At 40.0% G+C, this 22750-nt stretch overlaps 1 protein-coding gene across 1 annotated transcript in view; it reads right to left on the bottom strand.

Annotated features, from left to right (window-relative positions):
• The window catches only part of Grid2 (glutamate ionotropic receptor delta type subunit 2), a 1241117-nt gene that overhangs the window by 196582 nt on the left and 1021785 nt on the right, over positions 1-22750 (bottom strand). Inside the window, exon 13 of the mRNA XM_051202902.1 lies at positions 15519-15714. Coding sequence (XP_051058859.1) covers positions 15519-15714 — 196 coding nt within the window. The remainder of the gene's footprint in view (positions 1-15518; positions 15715-22750) is intronic.

Raw genomic sequence — 22750 nt, forward strand, 5'->3', positions numbered from 1 at the left:
CAAAGAGAAGGGGAGAGAAGGGCATAGGGGAGCATGAAGATTGAGTCAGGGAAAGAATAGTGGAGAATGATAAAAGAGTTACCACAATAGAGGGAGCCATTATAGGTTTAAAGTGATATCTTTCACGAGGTTAATTTCCAGAGATCTACAAGGATGACCCCAACTAACAATCTGAGCAATAGTGGAGAGGCTACCGTAAAATGCCCTCCCCCTATAATGAGATTGATCTGTACCGAATATGCCATCCTAGAGGCTTCATCCAGTAACTGATGGAAGCAGAAGGAGACACCCACAGCTAAGTACTGAGCCTAACTCCTGGAATCCAGTTGCACAGAGGGAGGAGTGATGAGCAAAGGGGTAAAGACCAAGCTGGGCAAACCCACGGAAGTAGCTGACCTGAATAAGGGGTCACTCATGGACACCAGATTAATATCCAGGAAACCAGTATAGGATCAGCCCAGAACTCCTGAATCTGGGTTTCAGTTTTGAGGCCTGGGCTGTGTATGGGGCCTCTGATGATTGAACAGTTTTTAGCCCTATTGTACAAATGGACTTTGGGAGAGTTGGGGGGGAGGGCCTAGGCCCTGTTCCAAATGATGTGACAGACTTTGAAGTTCCCCTATTGAAGGCATCACCCATTCTATGGAGCAGCAAAGAGATGGCATGGTGGTCGGTGGGTGGCATGGGGAATGAGAGGGAGAGGGAACTCTGATTGATATATTAAGTAAGATTGTTTCTAATTTAAATAAAAATGTTTATGCTAAATGTTACTAAAATATATTAATATGATGTGATCAAATTATATTGCAAACTTACTCCTTTTAACTTCAAGAGTGGATATTTATCTTATCTGCTTAGTTATGAAAATCTGTTTTCCATTTAGAAAACCTGGTATCTATAACTATGTATAATACAGGATTTTGTTTCCTACCATGTTTAGGTATGATTTTATATTGTAACATATTTGTTGCCCCAAATACTCTTGAGGTATTCGGTCTTTATTTTGTTCTTTCTCAGGCTGAGCTGGTGTCATACTGCAGAATTAGAGAGGATTTTGCAAGACAGATTGATTTAAAATAAGGAAAATAATACAGATATTTAATGAGTGAGGAAGATTTGAAATCAGAAGCTTTAATGCTCATAATGATAATGAAAATGGAGCATAAGAACATAAATATAGGCTGGTGATCATGGCCTTTGTGCATCATCTGGAAGACTGAATTAAGCAGTTGAGAAGAAAATTACACTACAACAAAGAACTAAAAAATTAGATGAAGTGGAAGGGAGGGTAAAGAAATGGCAGGAAGAAAGAACTTGCTGTGGATTTGAAGGGACATCTGAAAGCTGAGGCCTACAGGGGCACAAATGGTGTCTATACAAGTTTGTGATTACCACTGATGGAGCAGATATTAGAAATGCAAAGTGCATCTTGAAGGCACTTTTGAAAGTGGAACAAGTAGACAAGGAGAACAGTCCAACATCTTCATTAGAAAATACTCGTAGAAAATTATTTCAGAGTGTTAAAACTCTTCACCTTAGATCACGTTTTCAAATCCTTGTTTCCCTTCAGTCTCAGAGATAGAAACGCAAACAGAGAATGGCTTAAAGACAAATTTACAGAACCAATTATTTATTTTTTCTTTTCTTTGCAAAGTAAATGCTGTTCTGTAAAAATACTCGTTGCCAAAAGAAGTATTCTGAAGTGCATATTAGTGCATGTGGATTTACAGCAGAATGTGATCAAATGTCGTTTTCTGCCATTGCTCCCTGGCAGCAGAGGTGCAAATGTGGGAATGGCTGGGAAAATGAAAGCATAGAGGGTGACTTTCAAAGACAAAAGATTTCTGTATTATTCGCATTGAAAAAGAGCTGACCTAGGTACCACAAGGTGGAACCCTGGTTAGCCAGGAAGCTGTAGCACGATTTCAAGTTCAAGATTTGCCAGGGTGGCTCCAAGCCAGACCTTGGTTTTAAAAACTCTTTTTAATATAAAAGGAGAGGGCTGAAAATACAGCCAGTGGGAGATTTTGGCCACAGAATGGGAGCCCTTGGGTTCAATCTACAGTAACATAAAAGAGACATTACATTTATAAAACTGTAATAGAAATGGACAAAGATTTACCAATCTATAGATGTGCAAAATGTACCTTTAAAATGTTAAATTTCACTAAAACATTCAGAAAACAGAAGATTGAAGTAAAAATACTATTCATTTGTCATTTTGACCAAATGAAAAACAAAATAGCTGAAATGTCATTTAATTCTAAATTTTGGGCAGGCAGTACTTGTAATTATTCACAGTAGGGATTGCTACATCTTTAGAGACCATATTACATAGCTATAAACATGCAAATGTGGGTGTTCTCCAATTTACAGCGCCCCTTTTAAGACTGTGCATAAGAAAATCAACAGATATATAAAAAAAAACATATGGTCATTCTTGCTGTTTTCAGGATAGTGTAAACTTCCATGCATTTAACAAGTGCATGGGCTCTTTGGAAGGTATTGCAATGGTGCACGTGTTTATGATATAGAAATTTAAAAAGATAAAAAACATTTTAAGATGCCTTTTCATTTAAAACAATCAAAAATGAACCAGGAACCAGAACATGGCTCTGCTGTCACAAGAGCTTTGTGCCAAGCCCGAAGACCTGAGTTCATTCCCCAGGACCTACCTACACCGTGGAAGGAGAGAACCGCTTCTAACTAGTGTCCTCTGATCTTCATTGAAGAGTTGGCATGCACTTTCCACAAAACACTAATAAACAGATATAAGAATAAAATATGACGAGCTAAAATTCTTGATGCATATGTGCCCTTATTTGCATATACTGTCTGAGTAACCAGACAAGAAAGCGAGAAAGGTACATATCCCACTGTCAGTGGAGACTGACCCTAGGGGTAAAATGAGGTGGGCAATGTGCACTGATTTTAGAGTTCTAGTAGGGCTGAGAGTTTAATTTTCTAACAAAAATTTAGAGCCTGGATTCTGCCCTCTCAATAAATCTCTTGAATGATGTTTGGGTAAGATCTTCTTTCGCTGCTTTTGCTGGAGCAGAGACTCAGAGATGATGCTAGAGCAGAGATGCAGAGATGGGCCTGAGTGGAGCAGCCAAAGTGAAGTTGTTACACTGCACTCTCGGGGGGGGGGGGGGCGCGACTGGAGCCGAACTGCCAGAGCAGAACCGATACACCGGGGAAGCCTTTCCCTAAAGCAGGGCTGTGAGCTGCTGCGCTTACTGTGACCTGTGGTATTCCTTGGCTCCTGAGTGCCAGAATACCTCCCCATCTGAGCTGTAACACTCAGTATTCTGGCTCCTGAGTGCCGGAGTCCCTGTCCATCCCATCCGAGCCAATGCTTACAGGCCAATGCTTACAGGAAGTGCGACACCAGTGACGCCAATCCTAGTAGACAAATTCTTTAAAAAGTTTGCCTAACAGGAATGCTAAGTCATAAAACTACTTTCTGAGAGGTATGTGAGGTTTGGGGACTTTTTAAAAAGTCCTTAAAAAGTCGGGTACCATGTCTGTAGAGAGAAGGGATTGTAGGTAGGAAGAAAAAATCATGTTGCAGGAGAGAGATAAGAGAATTTCTGCAAAAGTTTGGTAGGAGATACCCTGTAAATCCCAACTGAGGGACTGAGAAGTCGCACAGTCCTTCCAAAACTGGAGGAAAGAAGAAGCAGTGCATAAACACACCTAGGGGTAAGAAGGACATGGTGACTGGAGCACAGAGTTCATTTATAACTATTTTTATTTACACAAATAAACAAGAACCTAGTTCTCCATCTTAATTTAAAGATTTGGGGGGGGGGAAGCAATAGGGGTGGTAATTCTTGAAAATGGAAGAAACTTTAGATCAATGGACTTCCTAGACAAGACTGGGTTTTCTTTACAATGGTGGGTGCAACTAGTAATGCAGTGGATAAGCGTCATTAGATCTCTGTCTGTCCTGTTGAGCTGCCTGGGTGTAAACACAGAGTGGGCATGGTAAATTTCGCCAGATCTGGTGTTAGACAAATAAGCATCAGAGAAAACAATAAGGACAGTGGGCCCGATTATGCACAAACAAGAGACTATTACTATTGCTCTCATGGATTCTGATTTGCATATGAATGCGAGAAGGAAGGAAAACCGAGGACACTAAAAGGACGGTGGGAACAACCAGTTACAGGTCAGAGTGGGACTGAGGACACAATGTGTTCTGTGAGCCAGGATGATAGAGTTAAAAGTAGCATGAGGTTGGTTCTGAGAGGACACATTTGAAATTGAGATTATTAAGAGCCCTGCTGCTTTTAAAGATGACATGGTGGGAGAGTGTTTGACTGGAATAAAAGGAAACACCCTCTTCAGCAACGAGGAAGTAAACAGACTGGAAAACCAGTTACCGGAAAAGGACATCTATTATGCAAAAATACATAGAGAGCTGGCATATGGAAAAGTAGCCGTAAAACACATTATGGAACCAAGCAGAGCTGAGGGGATTGGCAGACAAGTAACTAACAGGGAGTACACTCTGGTAACAGGAGCGCTCAAAGACTAGAGGATGTCGGTGACAGGCATCCAGGAGTGTTGAAATAATGAAAAGGTTGTCTGTTCCTGGTCCAGCCTGATGGTGTGAACATTGCAGCAAAGGGAAATAACACCAAGTGAAACCAATCAAAGCAGCTTGGTGACCCAGAGAAGAGGGTCCTAATGAGCAAAAGAAGGTAAAAGAAGTCTTCAAACAGGAGAAGGGAGATGTAAGTCAGGGGGCCATCCATTTTGGCTTGCCTAAGATGACATTTTCCCAACACTTTCAGGGCTGTTCACTAAATACCTTTTCTCTCTTGTGAATTCCCATGTTATTGCACAGACTCCCTAAATACAAGGACTGGGCTGATGATTCAACTCCTGAATGCACAGTGGTAGTATCTGGAGAGCTATTGAAAATCAGGGGATGTGTGCATCTGTATTGATGATATATAAGTAATGATCCAGGACCCTTGTTGGCATGATGGTGAGCATTTGGTGAACAAAGCCAAATTTAGCTGTGGCTCTAGACAAAGAATTATGAGATGTTGAACCATGATTGCCAGAGGGATATTCATGTTCCCAGGGACATATTGAGATGTGGACACCTCTGACCCCAGAGACATCAGGATAAGGGTCTGGCCATCTTTGGCCTATAAGCAGCCAAGGCTAGATTCTAGGGGGTAGGGTGCTGACTCTCTAATATGGGCTAGACTTGAAGATAAAGTGAATACATATAGAGCAAGATACGCAAATGGGGAAAAGCCTACAAATAGAATGCAAATACCAACCACAGTGCAGTTGTATTTATACTTAATCTTGTTCATAGCTACCTATAAGCATGGTAACCATATTTGCTTTTCTAGTTTGTATACTTCCCCTCCTCCTATATCTCTGTGATATCATTTTGCATTGAGTAGAAATGCCAAAGTAGAGTAAATGTAATGAGCCTGAAGCTGAAGACTAGATCAAATGAGTTGCTGTGAACAACTTGGTGATAAACCGACTGGCTGTTTAACGTTAAAATCTGGGTTACACTCTTATTACAACAACAACAACAACAACAACCAAAAAAGAATCATCAAGCTGAACACTACTTGAGGAAAACAAAAAAACTAAGCCGCTATAGACTGTGAGAGCCTAGCACTGGGCTGTCACAGTGCTGGGCTTGGAGCTGGCAGTGCACTAGATACGTTTGCCCTCCTGCCAAATGATGACAGTGAACAATATGATTCACTTTAGTACTACCCCACCCCCACTCAAGCAGCTGCCCGGATCTCACTTGTGTATTTTCTGCCTCTCCCAGTCATTCTGTGGATACATAGCTCATCCCTTGCATTTGATGGGTCTTTCTAAGCCCTACTTTTCAGACTTATTTTAATTAATAACGCTTGTGGATTTTTTAATAAAATTCAGTGTTGATTCTGTGTCTACTCGACAGTAAAGAAAAATCTAGAGCTATGAACTCCTTAAATTCTCATTAACATTTTAACGGAATTTCAGTATGTCAGATTCTGGGGTACACTAAGCATGCTATAGCTACACTCTCATCTTGATGTTCAAAAAAAAAATGTGTGTGGAGTGGATTCCTGATCAAAATAATCAGGTGCCATCTGTGTAAAGGTGGCACCACTTGGCTGAGTGTGTGGTCTTACGATTGCATTTTTTCCATAATGGAAAATGGATTTTGTATCAAGGCCATGTGCCTTATTTAAATCCTCATTAGCCACATTGAGGTTTATACTACCATCTACTCACTCTGGGCAACAATGATGATCTCATCCTGGGAGCCCCATGAGCCTGTGGTTAGTGCTGGCTTAACACACACTTGTGAACTCAAGCAGAAAACTCACCCAGGAAGTCTTAACTTCAGAGCTGTCCATGTGTCCACTGTGCTCAGAGCATCCTGGACAGTGTAACGTGCTTGCCCTTTGTTCAATTCTTGCTTTAATCAGGGAGCCGAACAGCCACAAGCTGAACAGACACAGGGTTTATATAGAGTTTCTCGGGGAGTGGAGTTTTCCTAGGGAGATTTCCAGGGTGGGGATTGGTCAGATTTCAATACTTGAGCTCAGAATGGCTAGATCTCATGCTCAGGGATTGGTGGGTTTTCTGCAAAGGTTTAGGGTCAGATTTGGCTCTGGTTTCAGGTCTAAAGTGTGTCTCTTTCACTGGTCCTCTTTAGCCTTTTGGCTCTAATTTTAGGCCCAGGGTGTATTTATTGCTTTCACTCGCTCTGATTCCAGGGACAACGTGTGTTTCTTTGGCACTTGTTGCAGGGTCAGGGTGCATTCCTTTGGTTCTGGCTGCAGGACCAAAGTGTGTTTCTTTGGCTCTGCTCAGAGTGAGTTTCTTTGGTTGGCCCCTTTCCCTTCCACTTCCTATCATGGAGGAAGCCCTGAGTTCTACCCCTGGAGGAACTTGCTTTTTTAAAGCAAGAAGTATACCTTTATTTTCTCTATAAATATGTACAACAATTAGGGTCAACAATTTACCACAAAAAAAATGAAGAACTGTCTCCCCTGTGGAAAAAGATAGAATTAAAATGAGTACAGAGTTGTGAATAGGAGTCAGTACATTAGCCCTGACAAGCTATAGCAATTCTGATTGGTTCAAGCAGGAAGATACTGGAAGGATATAAGAAGGAGTCAAAGGATGGCAATTTACTGAGGAAGTAGGCCTGAAGCAGACCACAGAGTGGAACTGGGGACCTGGAGTGGTTCTGGGTGTAAGGAGAGGCCCTGCTGGTAGCCATAGGGAGGGGTCCTCAGAGGACCAGTGTCTCCATAGGGGGCATCAGTGGAGGATGCTCTTGCATACTGTGTGGAGGCATGGGACCTGGATGACCCATGAGAGATCCAAAAGGAGGCCCTGATGTGGGGGAGGGGCATGCCACCAGAGGAGTTCTGGGATGAGGCATTCCAGGAGGTGACCTGGTTGTTGGCTGCCCCCCCCCCCCCGCGCGCCTAGAGCCTAGTGGTCTGAATGGAATGTCCTAGGCCTTGGTAGGCATGGTGGGGCAGTTGCATCTGAGAGGAGACATCCCTCGGTGGAGCATCCCACCTGGTGGGAATGGATGAGGACTTGAATATCTGTGATAAGGATGCCCAGATTCTGGAGTTCCTACTCCTGGGGGGGGGGTGGCATGTCCTCCACCCCCTAGGTGGCATCGGTGGTGGGGGCATGGTTGGGGTTATCCGAGGAGGAGGGCTCCAGGAGGTGGCACTGGATAGAGAAAGGAGCAGGGAGGAGGCATGCCTAGTGAGGGAAGGAAGCCCAGGACAGAGGGGGAGAGTGGAGAGGGTGTATCTGCAAATAGCTGCCAAGGTGGTTAGCCTGGGACTCTGGTTTCTGGGTGACCAGAAATCATTCATCTGCTGAGCCATGGCACTCACCCTTAGAGTCCTTCTTGAAGGCATAAGACACTGTAATAGGGCAGTTACAAAGGTATTGCTCATTCATGGCCTCAAGTGCTGCATCCAAGGCATCAAATGAAGCAGAAAGATTTTTTTTTTAAGAGAATACATGGTATTTTATTTTTACTTTTTTCCATTTTCCTGCAAATAGCTTTTTATTTACAGCTGAATAAAATTCCCTTGCATGTACAAACAATTTTATTTTTTTTAAATTCATTTTCCATATCAACCACAGTTCTCCCTTCTCTCCTTCCCCTCCCGCACCTCTCCCACCCCACCATCATCCACTCCTCAGAAAAGGTAAGGCTTTCTAGTTCCATCCATTTGCTTGCAGATTTCATGATGTTATTGTTTATTTTTTTTTTTCAAATGAAAAATACTCTGTTGTGTAAATGTACCACATTTCACATTTTCTTGAACGCATAACCCTTGGAGTTGTCTGTATCAGGGTCCTGCATGATCTTGGAGTTTTTTAGGATGATCCCAAAGATGCTGAAATGATCATAAAGCAGCTTCACATCAATTTTTGGGTCCAGGTTCCCAGTGAAAATGTTGTCTCCTACAACCAGGTTTTTGTTGTGAGCTGATGCCTTTGTTCACCCATATCAGCTTGCAAAGAGTTTGATCATGTTCATAATCTTAACGACATAGTCAGCATCTTCCTCACTCAAGAATTCAACAAAGCCATAGCTTTGGTGCTGGCCAGTGACTCTATTCATTTGGCATATGGCCCTGCCTGGAGGAAGAGCTCCCACAGCAATGGCTTACTTACTTTCTTGTCTAGACCTCCCTTGCATCCTGATTTCATTTGGAGATCAGTCTACATCTCTAAACAGGAGCATCATCCTCTAAGTTTCTGGGCCTCTCTACTATTTAAAGACACACACACAGAGAAGAGAGAGAGAGAGAGAGAGAGAGAGAGAGAGAGAGAGGGAGGGAGGGAGGGAGGGAGGGAGGGAGGGAGGGAGAGAGAGAGAGAGAGAGAGAGAGAGAGAGAGAGAGAGAGAGAGAGAGAGAGACTTTTCTACTTACTCTGCACTGGATTTGAAAGTCACCAGAGAGTGTGGATAATTGAATTAAGGAAGTGTCTCTGGAGCTACCGTGTTGGATTTGTGAGCATCATTTCAGATCTAGTGAATCTGCTGAATTCCTTGAAACCCATTTCACCTGCATCTGCTGCTAAACCCATTCTTCCTTAACTTCCCTTCCCCCTAAATAGCAGAGCCTTTCCTGACCTGTGGCTTTGCCCTTTCTGTCTTGGTTTCCTTTAAATATTCAATGACGTCATTCAGTCTTATGTCCATAGACATAATCTAGAGCACTATAATTAAATGTCAGATTAAGTACTGTGCCAAGGGCAGATTTACCTTTGCCTTTCTAATCCTGCTTCCCCTCTTACTTTCTTTAAGTTTCCATGGATGGCAACATCATTTTTTCTGATTGGACTAACACCATTGGCTCAGAACCACCAGCTCTTTTCCTCTTACCCCGTGTTTAAACTTAGGGAAAACTCTCTAACCTCAAGGTATTTTGAACTACTTTCCTGCACCTTGACAATATGGGGCCAACCACCAGCAAGTTTTGTGTGGATTATTGTTAGAGGTTAGTGTTTCTCATGAAATGATCATATCACTGTTCTGCTCAAAAGCTGCCATTAGATTGTGAACATTCCTACTGGGAACTTTTATTTCTTCCAAATGTCTTCCATTTCTCATTTCATTTCATACCTGGAGCCTGAGTGAGATCTGAGCATCAGGATTCCCCATAGCCTAGGGCCCGTCCAGGTCCCAACCCCTTCCTCCATCCCTTCCTCACACAGCATTCTGCCATGGCCAGCCACAGGGGAATTCTTGCCATTCTTCCAGCATTGCAGGCAGGTCTCGGATGCAGGAAGTCTGCAGTGTGTAGCTTATTTCCTGGGCCTGTGAGCTTCCTGGTTTCTATCTTTCACTGTCTGCATAGTTCTAAGGCTCCCAGGCTCTTCTCCTTCAGGCCTCTATTGGCATGTACCCAGAGCTGTCTCTGGCCACCCAATATACTTGTAACATTCCTGTTTCTGTTCCCATGCACTCTGACTTTTTCATTGTTTCTTAGCTTGCTATCTGTTTATTGAGTCTCTGCTGTGAAACTGAGTTCTACAGGCTTTTTTTTTTTTTTTTTTTTTTTTTGATAGGTTATTACTGGAGCCTCAAGATCATTGAGTTTATAGGAGTATGCCATCAGCTTCGATGCTTCTTTGTAGCACTCACTTACATACGTCTCTGTCTTCCTTCCACCACATTATATCTCTCTCGGGCCAGAGACTTTGCTTGTTCCATTGGGCTTTTTAATACCTAGAGGAATTCTGGATAAATAACAAATTGGCGTGTGTTTGAATGAGTTCATAAAATTGCATGTTCAGTATGCCTTATTTAAAAATACATTTTTATTTTTATTTTGTGGATATGAATGCTTTTCCCTTCCACACGCATGCCTGGTATCCATGGAGGTCAGAAGAGGTCATTGGAGTCACCAATAGTTGTGGGCCGTCATATGGGTGTGGAAACCAGACTCAGGTCTCTGCAAAAGCCTCAGATGGTCTTAATTGATGAGCCATTTTTCCAGGCTCGCAGCCAAGATTTTAGCCAGATCTTAGTGAATGGGGTAGGCTTATTTCATCAGTTCACAGGGTCTGGAATTCATTGGCTAGCCCTAGTCTTTCCCAACACGTGACACTGGTTTGTTTATATGGACCTACCTGTTGTCTTGGCTTTAATTTCCATTTTGTTATGACAAGCTGAGCAAGCCAGTCATACCAAGCCATCCCTCCATGGTTTCTGCTTTCAGTTCCTGCCTCCAGGTTCCTGCTTGAGTTCCTTCCCTGACTTCCTCCAAGCAGTGCTTAGTTAAACCAGCTGAAAGCAAACTAAGGCAGTACCAGTGACTTTCCAAACCCATGGATGCAATCATTTAGGTCAAATACTGCTGCTTTCAGTACCACTACCCTTCATGGTTGCTACCTGAGCTTCCACACCATTCTGCCACCATGAGCTGGAGAATGATTTACATACCATCCTGATCCTTTGGAGTCCTGATAAGCAACAGATTCTCAGTGTTCCCAGGACTCCCGTTCTCACCATTGCTGCAGTTCTAAAAGGATTTGTTCACCAGCACAGGGTTTACCAGGCCATTACAAGTGAATGCCCTCGTCATAATCAGACTTCTCCCTGTTGCACAAGGGACCCTATATTCCTGGTCAGTTCCTCACGTGTAACCTGGTGCTTTCTCTATCAACTCTTGGAAGTCATCTGTCTCACCTCTCTTCCTCACCCAGCTAAATAGCCTGATAGATGCCCGTGACTGCTCAGTGTTACAGGCTACTTGGGGGTTCAACAGGGGTGAACTTGCCATGCTGTAATTTTTAGACCATTGTCAAGTTCCCGGTGTGGGCTTCCTTCTTATATCCAGCATCCACATGCTACATTAGGTGTTTGTTTTTCCCCCAAAAGGTGTTTTGTCAAAATGTGGCTTGTTAGATTCATTTCTGTTTAGAACCCTCTTGAGCTTCCTATCTCTCACAGATGAAAGCCAAATCAGAATATTCTAGTTAGTCTTCCATTCTCAGATCTTGTAAGACTAAGGGTCACTTTCAGAGGACTTGGGTGGGGCCCAGAGTCTGTGTTTATCATCAACTCTCAGGTGCGGCTTTTGCTGTCATCTCAGAGGGCCATGCTTAAGGAGCAAGACCCCACGTGCTTTTCTCCACTTTACTTCTTGACTGTCTAACTCTTGTTGAATGTCTGATACAGACCCTGTAGGCTTATTTCACCAGGTCATATTCTCCTTCATATTCTAGGAAAATCCAGGCATTGCCCACCTAGGAGCCATTGCACTGGCTGACTCTCTGTGTAAAAATATTTTGCCCAGGAACATACCAGTATTTCTCAATCTCTCTCTGTCACTCTGTCACACCCCACTCTCCACTGCATCAAGTTTTTATACCAACGTCTCTGTCACGGTGAAACCTTCCTTGGTTACCAGATCGAAGGAGTTGGAACAACCAGCTTGTTCCCACTCCAAACCTTCCTCTGCAGTTTTTTTATTCTTTAGCTTTTGTCACTCCTGAACATACAATAGTCTTGTCTTTCTTTTTTATTGTCTGTTCCCCTTGCTAAAAGGTTAACTCCAGGGAAGCATTTGTTCCCATTTCTCTTCACCGCTGAGACGACTGCCTGATACACAGAAGGTACTCAGAAATAACTCTTAACTTCCTGAAAAAAGAATCTGTTACCTTTCCCAAACCATACCTTTTGAATACTTATGTAAAAATCCCCAGGCAGAACATAGCAACCCATCCGTTTTAGTTTAATTAGCATGGCTCAGTACATGTGATTGTCTTTCAAGAATTTGAACTCTCAATGTACTGTTCGTTTACACAGGTGTCTCTGCCACAACAAAACAAAGATACTTGAGGGGATCAGGTTATACATTCCAGGAAGGGAACTAGTAGCTCAATTAAGAATAAGCAGCGCCTACGACATTAATGAGATCTATGCAAAGTTATAGATTGGGAGGACTGTTCATCACAGTCGATGTGAGTTTCTGCATGAGGCAGTTACTGCAAATATGGATTTCTGTGAAAGGAACTGCTGAAGAACTTTCTTTTTTAATTTATTTTTTCCTGTCTCCACAAATTAGAAACCAGTGACAGAGAACAGGAAGCAGCTATATGAGCTGTGCAAGGCCAGTTTCTGAACAAAGAACTCACAGTCAGGCCTTGTGTCTTAAAGGTCTGGATTCTAGAATTTTCAGAGAGCTTCAACAGATGAGGAGGTTATTGTTCAATAGCTGATTTTGCTTTTTATTATTAAACCTTCAAATCAAACCCAAATACACTTTATTATTACTGCCCATCCTGTGACCAGTCACTTTTCAACTGCCTCCAATTTGGTGAAAAAAAAAATCTACAAACACATTTCACACAGGCTTGTCTATTCTATTCATGAGATCAGCCTTCACTACCCTTCTTTCAAAGGCAGAAGACACATCTCAGGACTGTACTTACTCTCTTCAACTGATCAGCCAACTCCCAGGGAATAGAAATTGCTTTGTCCTTCTCATACCATGCTTTCTTTTCTTTTTTATAATACCACAATTATAAATTAAAGGAGGAAGTAGTAAATGATATAGTTTTGTAGCTATAAATTCTTCATGTGTCTCCCAAACTATCTTAAAAGATAGGTTTCTGATTCTGCTCATATTATTTATTGAAGCTTTACCTTTATCATATTATTTAATCTATATTGTATATAGATTTTTTTTGTACTGAGGTGGGATCTTGCTATGTATCCTAGGCTGGTCTAGAACATATAGTCCTCTTAGTTCAGCCTCCTAAGTGCTGGTATTACATAAGAAAGTCAATAAGAGTGGCTTTATTTAATGTTGACAAAACCTGTATGAGCTAGGAATTCTTACCATCATGATAAAACTCTAAAGGCCCAGGAAGATTCTACAATATGTGTGCCTGTTTATAGAATTTATTTTAAAAATTGAGCTAGCCTTAAATCCAGGATGCAAGATTTTCTCAGCTCATGCTTCTTTTTTCCACTGGGATTATTTTTGTCAACGAGTAAAGTGAGATATTGGGGAAAAGATATGAACTGTAGACTATCTCTTCAACTTCAACAGTAACACCCTATTAAAATGCTCATGATATCTATTACCATTTAAAACATGTTTTATCTCCCTCTGGTCTTCCTCACCAGACTCCAGCTCAGTGACCTTTACTCTAATGCTGAACAAATCTCCACTTCATATCTAGGGGTCTGCTACATAGCTAGTATTTAGCAAATATTTGAGAAGGGTTACACTGATGCATGAGTGACTACATGTATTTTTTTTTTAACACTTTATTGAGATTATATGTGTTTGATGAAAGAAAATAAACTATCTCTGGGCAGCTTTCCTTACTGAAATGTAATATAATTATAATGTAAGGATTTCTATTTATACTTATCTTCGCAAATAGCATTGTAGTTTCTCTGCAGTGGGAGGTAACCCTGAGGGGTGAGTGAGGACCTCATCTACAGTGAACACACCATTTCATTGGGGTGGCTTGCTTACATTAATAGAGCATCATCATCACAACAAGGGATGTGGAGGCACATGGTGCTACAGTAGCCGGGAGTTCTACATCTTCAAGGCAACAGCAAGTTCAACTGACAGTCTTATTGAGTGAAAGAGACCTCAAAGACTGACCCACAGTGACACACTTCCTGCAACAAGGCCACACCTCCTAATAATGCCACTCCCTTTGGGGGCCATTTTCTTTCAAACAACTACAGCTGGCTTACGTTTTCAGATGTTTAGTACATTATCATCATGGAGTCAGAGGCCCTTTTGGGAAAGACAAGAAAGTCATATTTCCAATCAACACTTCAGCCTTTAGAAATTGGGTTTATCCGACAAGGGCAAAGGCATGGAAGGATTCTCTGGTTAGAGCAAGGTCATGCATGTTCTTCCCTAGCACCGCTTGCTAAACATGTTCATTTTCTCATAAGCATTGTTAATATTTGTAAAGGAGATTACATAATCAGTGTCAGTTCTCCAGACAATGAGGCCAGTGTGGCAATGGCAACGGTGATTTAGGTTGATCCCTGAGACTAAGGGCTAGGCTGGAATCTGAAGCAGGGGAACCAGAATAATCAAATTCTACTCCAGCAGAGCATTTGCCTTCTGGGCAGGAAGCTCAGGTTCGGGGGTCAGAACTACTGTGATATGAAAGGTCATAGGGAAAAGGTGAACATTGCTGTTGCTATGATTGATATTCATTCATTCATTCGTTTGTTCGTTTGCTCACTCCATGACTACCTAATGAATGCCAACTACCGCTGGTCACAATTTTAAACAGAAACAACAACAACAACAACAAAAACTAACCAGTTCTCTCATGGAGGATGTTGGGACCTAAATTACCTTGTGTGTATTTGTAAATAAACTACATCCAGAATGAAGAATTGATGTTTAAGTTTTATTTTTTAACAAACAGGCAAAAGCCTTTCTAAGCCTTTAAATGTATCTACTGCTAAATGATGGCTATAGAAAAATAAGCAGATAAATATTTTCACCTTGGAAAACAGAACCAGTCTTTTGCAGGAACTGTATTTGTTGACAAGATTAAATTTTTCTTCCAAATAGCTTTAGATAATCACAAGTAAAGATAAAGTTTTAGTCTTAAAAACAAATGCTGCATAAAAAGCATCCTGAGTCATTTAAATGAATCGGATAACATGAATGATATTTGGAATAGGATTTGGGAAAACATATTTAGTCGTCATGTTTGTAAATCCTTAATCCTTTTGTGAACAAAATAAGACAATCAGTTTTTAGTTTTAGATTTCCAAGGGAAAGTTATTGGTGAGACATCCCAGGGGACCTGGAATTTTCTCTATGAGGATGTTGAGCTGTCCTGAGACCTTCTTTAAAGCAATACAAATACAATTTAACTGAAAATTCAATGTCAGAGTTACAATAAAAGAGAAAGAAATCTCCACTTAACCAAGACCATGCTGAAGACAACCTAGTAAATACTATTGATGAAGCACACTGTACCTTTTGGATGCCTGCTTGGGACTCCAGAACATTGTTCTCTGATCCATTGCTTCGGTTGATCATCCTCCACATCTGCGAATACATGCTGTCCCTCTCGAAAGGGTTCAGCCCCTTCATGCGGACATGCTGATACACTGCTGAGTCCAAGACTGTGCCATAAGGGATATCTGTTTGCTTGGACAGATCCTGAAGAGACCTTCATTGTTGGGAGAGAAGAGAGACATATGAAAGAGTGTTGAATAGTGTTAAGTAGAAATTAAACTGAAGGAACAAGAGGGATATTAATCTAAAGCCAGACAGCAAACAACTTTTCTTAACTTGCGGGCTCTTAAATTTGAAATGTGATGTTTAAGGAGGACTGCTTTAAGTTACACATGGCAAATTATCAATGGACAACATCATTAGCAAAGTGAATATGAAGGTTTTATTACTGATGCTTTCTTTGTGTATGAGGGAAAAGTGAGCTATCTCAACAATGTAGAGGCAAATTAGTAGTGACAAATTTAGTTGTTCATCTGTCTCCCTGGGTGACAAGGCTTGAATACTTTTATAACATAATTGTGTTTTACACAAACAGCATGTTTTAGAGTCCAGTAAATATGTAAAACCTAGTATTTATGATACTCATTACTGCATGAATAATACATAATGACAAGCAAGTGACATATTAGCCACACTAGAATGCCTTGCATTCAGAACTATTTCACCCAAGTTCCAGATGGGGTGGGTTAAGAGAATACATGGACAGTATGACATAGCCAGTGAATGACAGAACCAGGAATCAACTACTGAGTCCCTGAAGGTCAGAGGTTTTACTTCATGATGCTAATGTTTCTCAGTTTCCTTGGTTATTTTACATCTATGGTGTGTGGTGTGTATGTATGTGCCTGTGTGTATATATATGTGTTCCCGTTGAATGAGTACATGCATGTGTATGTGTATGCCTGAGTGTGTGTATGGGTGTGTGTGTGTGTGTGTGTGTGTGTGTGTGTGTGTGTGTGTAGGAAAGGGAGAGGGGAAGAATGAAGAAAACCGGGGAAGGAAGAAGGGAAGGGGGTGGACAAAGGAAGGGCATACAGAGACAAACAGAAAAAAGACTGCTCTTGATAAATTCAGGAAGGACACATTTCGTACTGAATATATTTTTAGTTTTTATGATAATGCCCCAAAATTTCAAAAACAGTCTTTAAGCTATCATTTCTTTGTCTAAGGTTATATGGTTAGTTTTCTTAAATTCAATTTTTAAAAATGTTTTTGTTTTGCTAGCTTTCCTAAATTTGGCTTGATCAACACTTGAACTATCCTTACCTGTGTTCCTTCCCTCTCATTGTGTCTTTCTAACAATGTGTAATAGCCAACTCTCTCGCCTCTGTAAACACCCATCTCTTCTATAAAAAGACTTCAGGAAATCAGCAGTGTCTACCTTCTCAAATCAAGACTTATGGTGAGATAGCCAGCTGTCCAACCCAGAGTCTACCTCAAATTGCAGTTGGTTTTAATTGGACAGTTGCTGATTTGGTCTTTTCTCCTTGCAGCTTTCAGGTGTAACAGAACATGTCCCTTCTACCACTGGGCCAAATAACATTCTCTATGTTCAGAAGACTGAAAGAAAATATCTTCTAACACTATAGTGGTATTCCCCTCAGGCAAATGGAGATAAAAGACACCTACCAGAAAAATGTACAAAGGTGGATTTAAGAACTTCATAGAAGGGGGTCACAGTAATGAATGCCATGGACATTATTAGTGCCACAACACAAAAGATGGAGCCGTAGTCTTGAAGGTTGCTGTGAACTCTGAATGGAACATTAGGTACTACGCAGCCACCAACACTGTGGGGACACAGCAACTTGGAATGGGCAGACTTCATTTTCGCTATTCACAGACCACAGAACTAAGGAAACATGTACAAGTGGAGCCGGTAACTCACATGACAATAATGGGACCCTTCAAAGCAACATAGGCATAATCTAGGGACCAGCAGTACTCAGCCAAGGAGAAGAATTAAACACTCAGGCCAACAGACTCTTATTTTTTCTTCTTCTCCACTACACAACACAATCAACAAAAGGACAGAAGTGCTTACTTTCAAAAATAACTCTGAGTATTGATTTTCACAATTTACATCGAAAGACAAAACAGTTTGTATCAGAGGGCAGAACCCTTCTTTCTGTTGCCACCAAGAAATGTACCTTATGGCAATAAGAAGGAAAAAGGACTCCAAACAAAGGATCCTAGGCAACAATGAAATAGTGCTGTTCTAATATCTGACAAAATAAAGAGTGTTACTTCATACCGATTGAAAGGGATTGACCCACCAGAAAAATTATGATTCTAAATACATATGTACAACTTAGAGGCTTACCCAACTTTTAAAGGCAATCACCATAAGATTAAAAATCATAGACTAACCCAAACAAGATAATAGTGAATGACTTCAATATCTCACTCTCAGCATTTGACAGATCAACTGTCCAAAAGATGAATGAAGAAACACTGGGGTTAAATAACATCATAGAACAAATGGACCTAACAAGCATCTGTAGAATACTGCACCCAAATGCTAAAGAATGCATATTCTCTGCAGAACCCTATAGAACTGTCTTTAAGAGAGATCACATACTATGATAAAATGAAAATCTCACAAACAGGAAAACTGAAACTACTACCTGTACTCTAACCACAGTGAGATGATAAAACTAGATATGAATGGCAAGAGAAACCATATAAAATGCAAAAACTCATGGAGATTAAACAACATACCTCTCAGTGATGATGGATAATTTGAATTCAAGAAGGAAAAATTTCAAAGTTCATATCATTAAGTAATAATGTAAATATAACATATACAAATCTGTGAGAGACAGTGAAGGTGATCTTAAGAAGGAAATATATAAATATAAGTGCTCACATTAAACATTTAGAGAGATTCTAAACAAACAACTTCATAAAGAGTCATAAAAAATAGAGGAGCAATAACAAACCATTTCCAGAATTGGTACATGGAGAAAAAAATGAAGACTAAGGTTGAAATTAAGGATATATAAATTTTAAAAATCACAAGGAGTCAATAAAACAGATATTGTTCTATCAGATGAAGAAGAAAGAGAAGTAAAAAAAAACTAGAGACTGAAAGGGAAACATTATAATAGACACTAAAGACATTCAGAGAAGACCATACTTCAAAAAGTTATATTCATTTAAATTAGAAAAAGCTAAAAGAAGTGGATTTGAAGATGCATAATACCTACTGAAGTTAAGCCAATGTAAATTAAATAACTTAGATTTATGATGATAATTATATATAATATATTATAATTATAATCATGAGATAGAAGCAATAATTAACAATCTTCAAACAAAACAAACAAATGAAAGCAAGCCAGGGCTTGGATTCAGTGTAAAATTTTACCAGATGTTCAAAAAATAAAAACTAATATCAGTATTCTTCACATTATTTAGAAAAGGAACAGTAATGAACTCTTTTTAGAAAGCAAATATCACTCTTATACCAACAAAAGAGAAAGATCCAACAAGAGTGCCAAGGAAGGGATTTATCAGTCAATGTCTTTGATGAATATGGACTTCAAAAGGTCTTCATTAAATACTTGCAAGTGTATTCATGCATACATTCAAAGGATTCTTCACCATGATCAAGTTAGTGCATCCCAGAGATTCAGGGATTGTTCAATATGTAAAAATCCACAAATATAATCAACCACAGATGAACTCTAGGACATAAATCACACAATCATTTCCATTGATTTAGAAAATCCAACATCATTTCATGATCTAAATCTGGAGAGACTAAGTATGGATGGGACATATCTAGACACAATAAAGACTGCCTACAGATGACTTCCATCACATGAAATGGATAGACATTCAAAACATTCTCGCTACAATCAAGAACAAGGTAAAGACATCCATTTCCACAACTCTTGTTTAATGTACTGCTTGATACCCTGCTTGAGGAATTACACAAGAAATGATCAAACTGTTCTTACTTTTCGATGACATGATTTTATTTATAAGAAACACAGAAAACTCAACCAGGAAACTTCTAGAGTTCATAAACACTTGCAGCAAAAATGACAGGTAGAAAATATGCACACCGAAATCAATAGCCTTCCTCCACAATAAAAGAGATCAAGCTTGTATCAACTAGCATACTTCTTGCCTATTGGTTAGTTTTCATAGTACTGGAAGAAACTCTGCAGACTACTAGCAATGAGAGGAGTCATTGACTTTATTACCCAGCTGTAAACTTTGTGAACTGTAGTAATGACTGGCCTGGCAGGACAGGCTCATCGGCATATTAGTGGCAAGAATGCTATGGTGGCAACCAACTGCATTCTGGTTAAACGTAAAGCCTGCTCCACAGGAGGAAATTCATGCCTTGTACTATAGGTCTTGCCAAGGAACAATGGCTAAATGGACAAAGTACCAAGATATTCTGTAAATTTTTATTTTCCTATCAATAGATTAGTGCAGAGAATTTTCTTAGTGCACTGAATGGTAGTTAATGAGGAATGCCATAACTATGAAAAATACAAAGAATAAATGTCAGAGGAGTGCTCAGTTACAGATAGAACATCTGTAACAAATACTGTCACCAAGGCTCAGGGATTTTTGAGGAAGAAGGGACAGAACAAATGATGAGCAGGACTAGAGTGAAACTATGTCTTCAAACAAGGCAAGACTGCTACAGCTATGTTGCTGCTTGCCCAAGATTTTTCACAAGATCAGCCAGTAAACCTTCTAGCATGAAGTAGAAAAGGGTTTATGAGTTGCCACCCCTAAATGAGGGTATATGGACAGTTGATTGCTTTTGAAAGACACAGAGAGAAAGTCAGTTTTCTTTAAAGGGGTGGCTTCTGGTACTTTGACCATGCTCTAGTGAATGGTCCCTTACCTAGGATTGCATACACAGAGATAAAATGGAGACAAATGGTTGTTTTAAAAAGAGGACACAAAATTATGTTGGTAGGGAGGTAATGTGCACTGGAGAGTAGTTAGAAGCTGTAGGGGTGGGGATGGTAAACTGGATCTGAGAGGAGTTAGAGGTGGTAGGTGTAGGTTTGAGAGATGAAAATGATCATAGTATGTTGTAAGGAGTATGGGTTTTTCTGCCCGCCGCCAGTCTTGTCCCGCCGCCGCACAAGCCCCAAATAATGCACAGAGACTCTGTATTTGATACAATGCTGTTGGCCCGGTTACTTGTTTCTTATCGGCTAGCTCTGCCTTAAGTATTAACCCATTTCTGCTGATCTATGTACTTCTCTTACCGGGGAGCCGGCGGCATACTGCTTTCTCCAGACTCTCCATCTTGACTCCTCCTTCCTCCTTCCTATTTCCTCCTTGTCTCCTAGTCCCTCCTATCTTCCTTTCCTATTGGCCAACAGTGCTTTATTATTAACCAGTATGAGAAACATATATACATAATGGCATCTCCCATCAGTATGTTGTATGAAATTCTCAAAGACTTAATAAAGTATTTTAGTTATCCATTTATTTATTCCTTGAAACTTCAATTTGTTTATATAATGGAATTTGATCATATCCATCTATCACTATCACTACCTCATTCCAACTCTTCCTAGAGTTCCCTACCCAATCTTCCTCCTTTAGTTTTGATCTAGCCCTGTGGACTTTCTGACCTACAAAATACTCTGTATGCCATTGGAATTAATTTAATTTGTTTGGGTTCCCAACTCTAATGATTGATGTTTAAGAAGTGACATATATCTTTGGCACACTGTTCACATCTAATGCTGGCATGCATCAAACTTACAGACTCTGGAATGGGGAACTGATGTTTGAAACATTATACAGTATTGTGGACAAGAACAAATGCCCAAGGAAGTCCACAACCATGGACCATAAATCTTGTAATACATACCCCTGACCTTCTGGTGTGTTTAATGATTTCCTGAAGGTCCTTAAAGCTAATGCTAGCACTGAATGAAGTTCTCCTGTAGTTTGTTCCTCTCCAGCATGCACAAAACTAATGCAAACAAAATATATATGTATCCCATTTATTATAGGAACACTTTTATACAAATTTTTAATGGTAACCGCTGAATTTTGGATTTTTGCTTTACAACAGTTTAATATTTGTGTTTACTTTATGAATATGTTTATATAAACCATAAATTTAAAAAGCGCTGTTTGATGAAAAGATTTTTTTGGAATCTACTATAATCAGTCAACTAAATATACCATCTGTAAATCAATAAACTAAAAATTCAATATAAATAAATATTTGAGGGCAAAAGGGAAATTGAAATGTAGAATGCCAGTAGCAGGGTACAATATAGAGCACTGGATTCCTGAGACATAATATAACTGTCTTTGGCATATTATAACATTGTACTTCTATTTTAAGAAGACAATTTACTTCTTCCAATAATGGGAGTAAAGCACTATTAAAATATAATTCCCATTTGTAGTTGAGGGCAACCAAAAGTAGTACCCTTAAGAGTATAATGATGGAAGACACAAACATATCTGTGTAGGCAGAATAGAAGGACTCATTGGTCAAACTTTTATAAATAAAGGCCAGTATTCATTCATTGCTCCCCAGAACCCTGAAGGTCTCTGGATGGAGAAGACATGTACTGTGGTTCTCTAGAACCCCGACCAGCACAGAAGGACCACTTGCTGTTGTTCAGCAGAGGTGCCATCACACTTGATTTTAATTATCAGTAGCCTTTAGTCTGGAGGCAATGTGGTCACAGTGTAGGATGAAGTTTTAATTACCACATCTAAATGTAGAAGTAGTGTCATAAATAGTCCCACCAATACATTATTGTTTGATAACTTAATGTTTCCTCTTAGTGTTCCATGGAAAGTGAATTGAAATAAAATGCAGGGATCTTTAATACTTAATACAATCAAGTTTCTGTGATATAATTTAATTCAGTTTAGTTGATGAAAGTGCTTTGTACACTGTAAGTTTGTAAAGGAATATTTTAACATATTACATATGTAAAGATTTTTAATATTAGAAAACAGACTTATTTCCAACATTCTTCAAGTTTCAAGCAACAGGCCAGTTTGTAAGTTAGAACAAAGGCATGTTTGTGTTCCCTCCTTTTGATCCCAAGTTCAGCTTATAAATTTTCCTTGAGAAATGACTGCAATAAAAATTACAGCTTGTCTGATTCAGCATCGTTCCATTACAACACACCAAGATAACACCAAAGGTGATAAAAATTTAGTGACTACTC

This window comes from Phodopus roborovskii, unplaced genomic scaffold (genome assembly GCF_943737965.1).
Source record: "Phodopus roborovskii unplaced genomic scaffold, PHOROB, whole genome shotgun sequence".
NCBI classification, from domain to species: domain Eukaryota; kingdom Metazoa; phylum Chordata; class Mammalia; order Rodentia; family Cricetidae; genus Phodopus; species Phodopus roborovskii.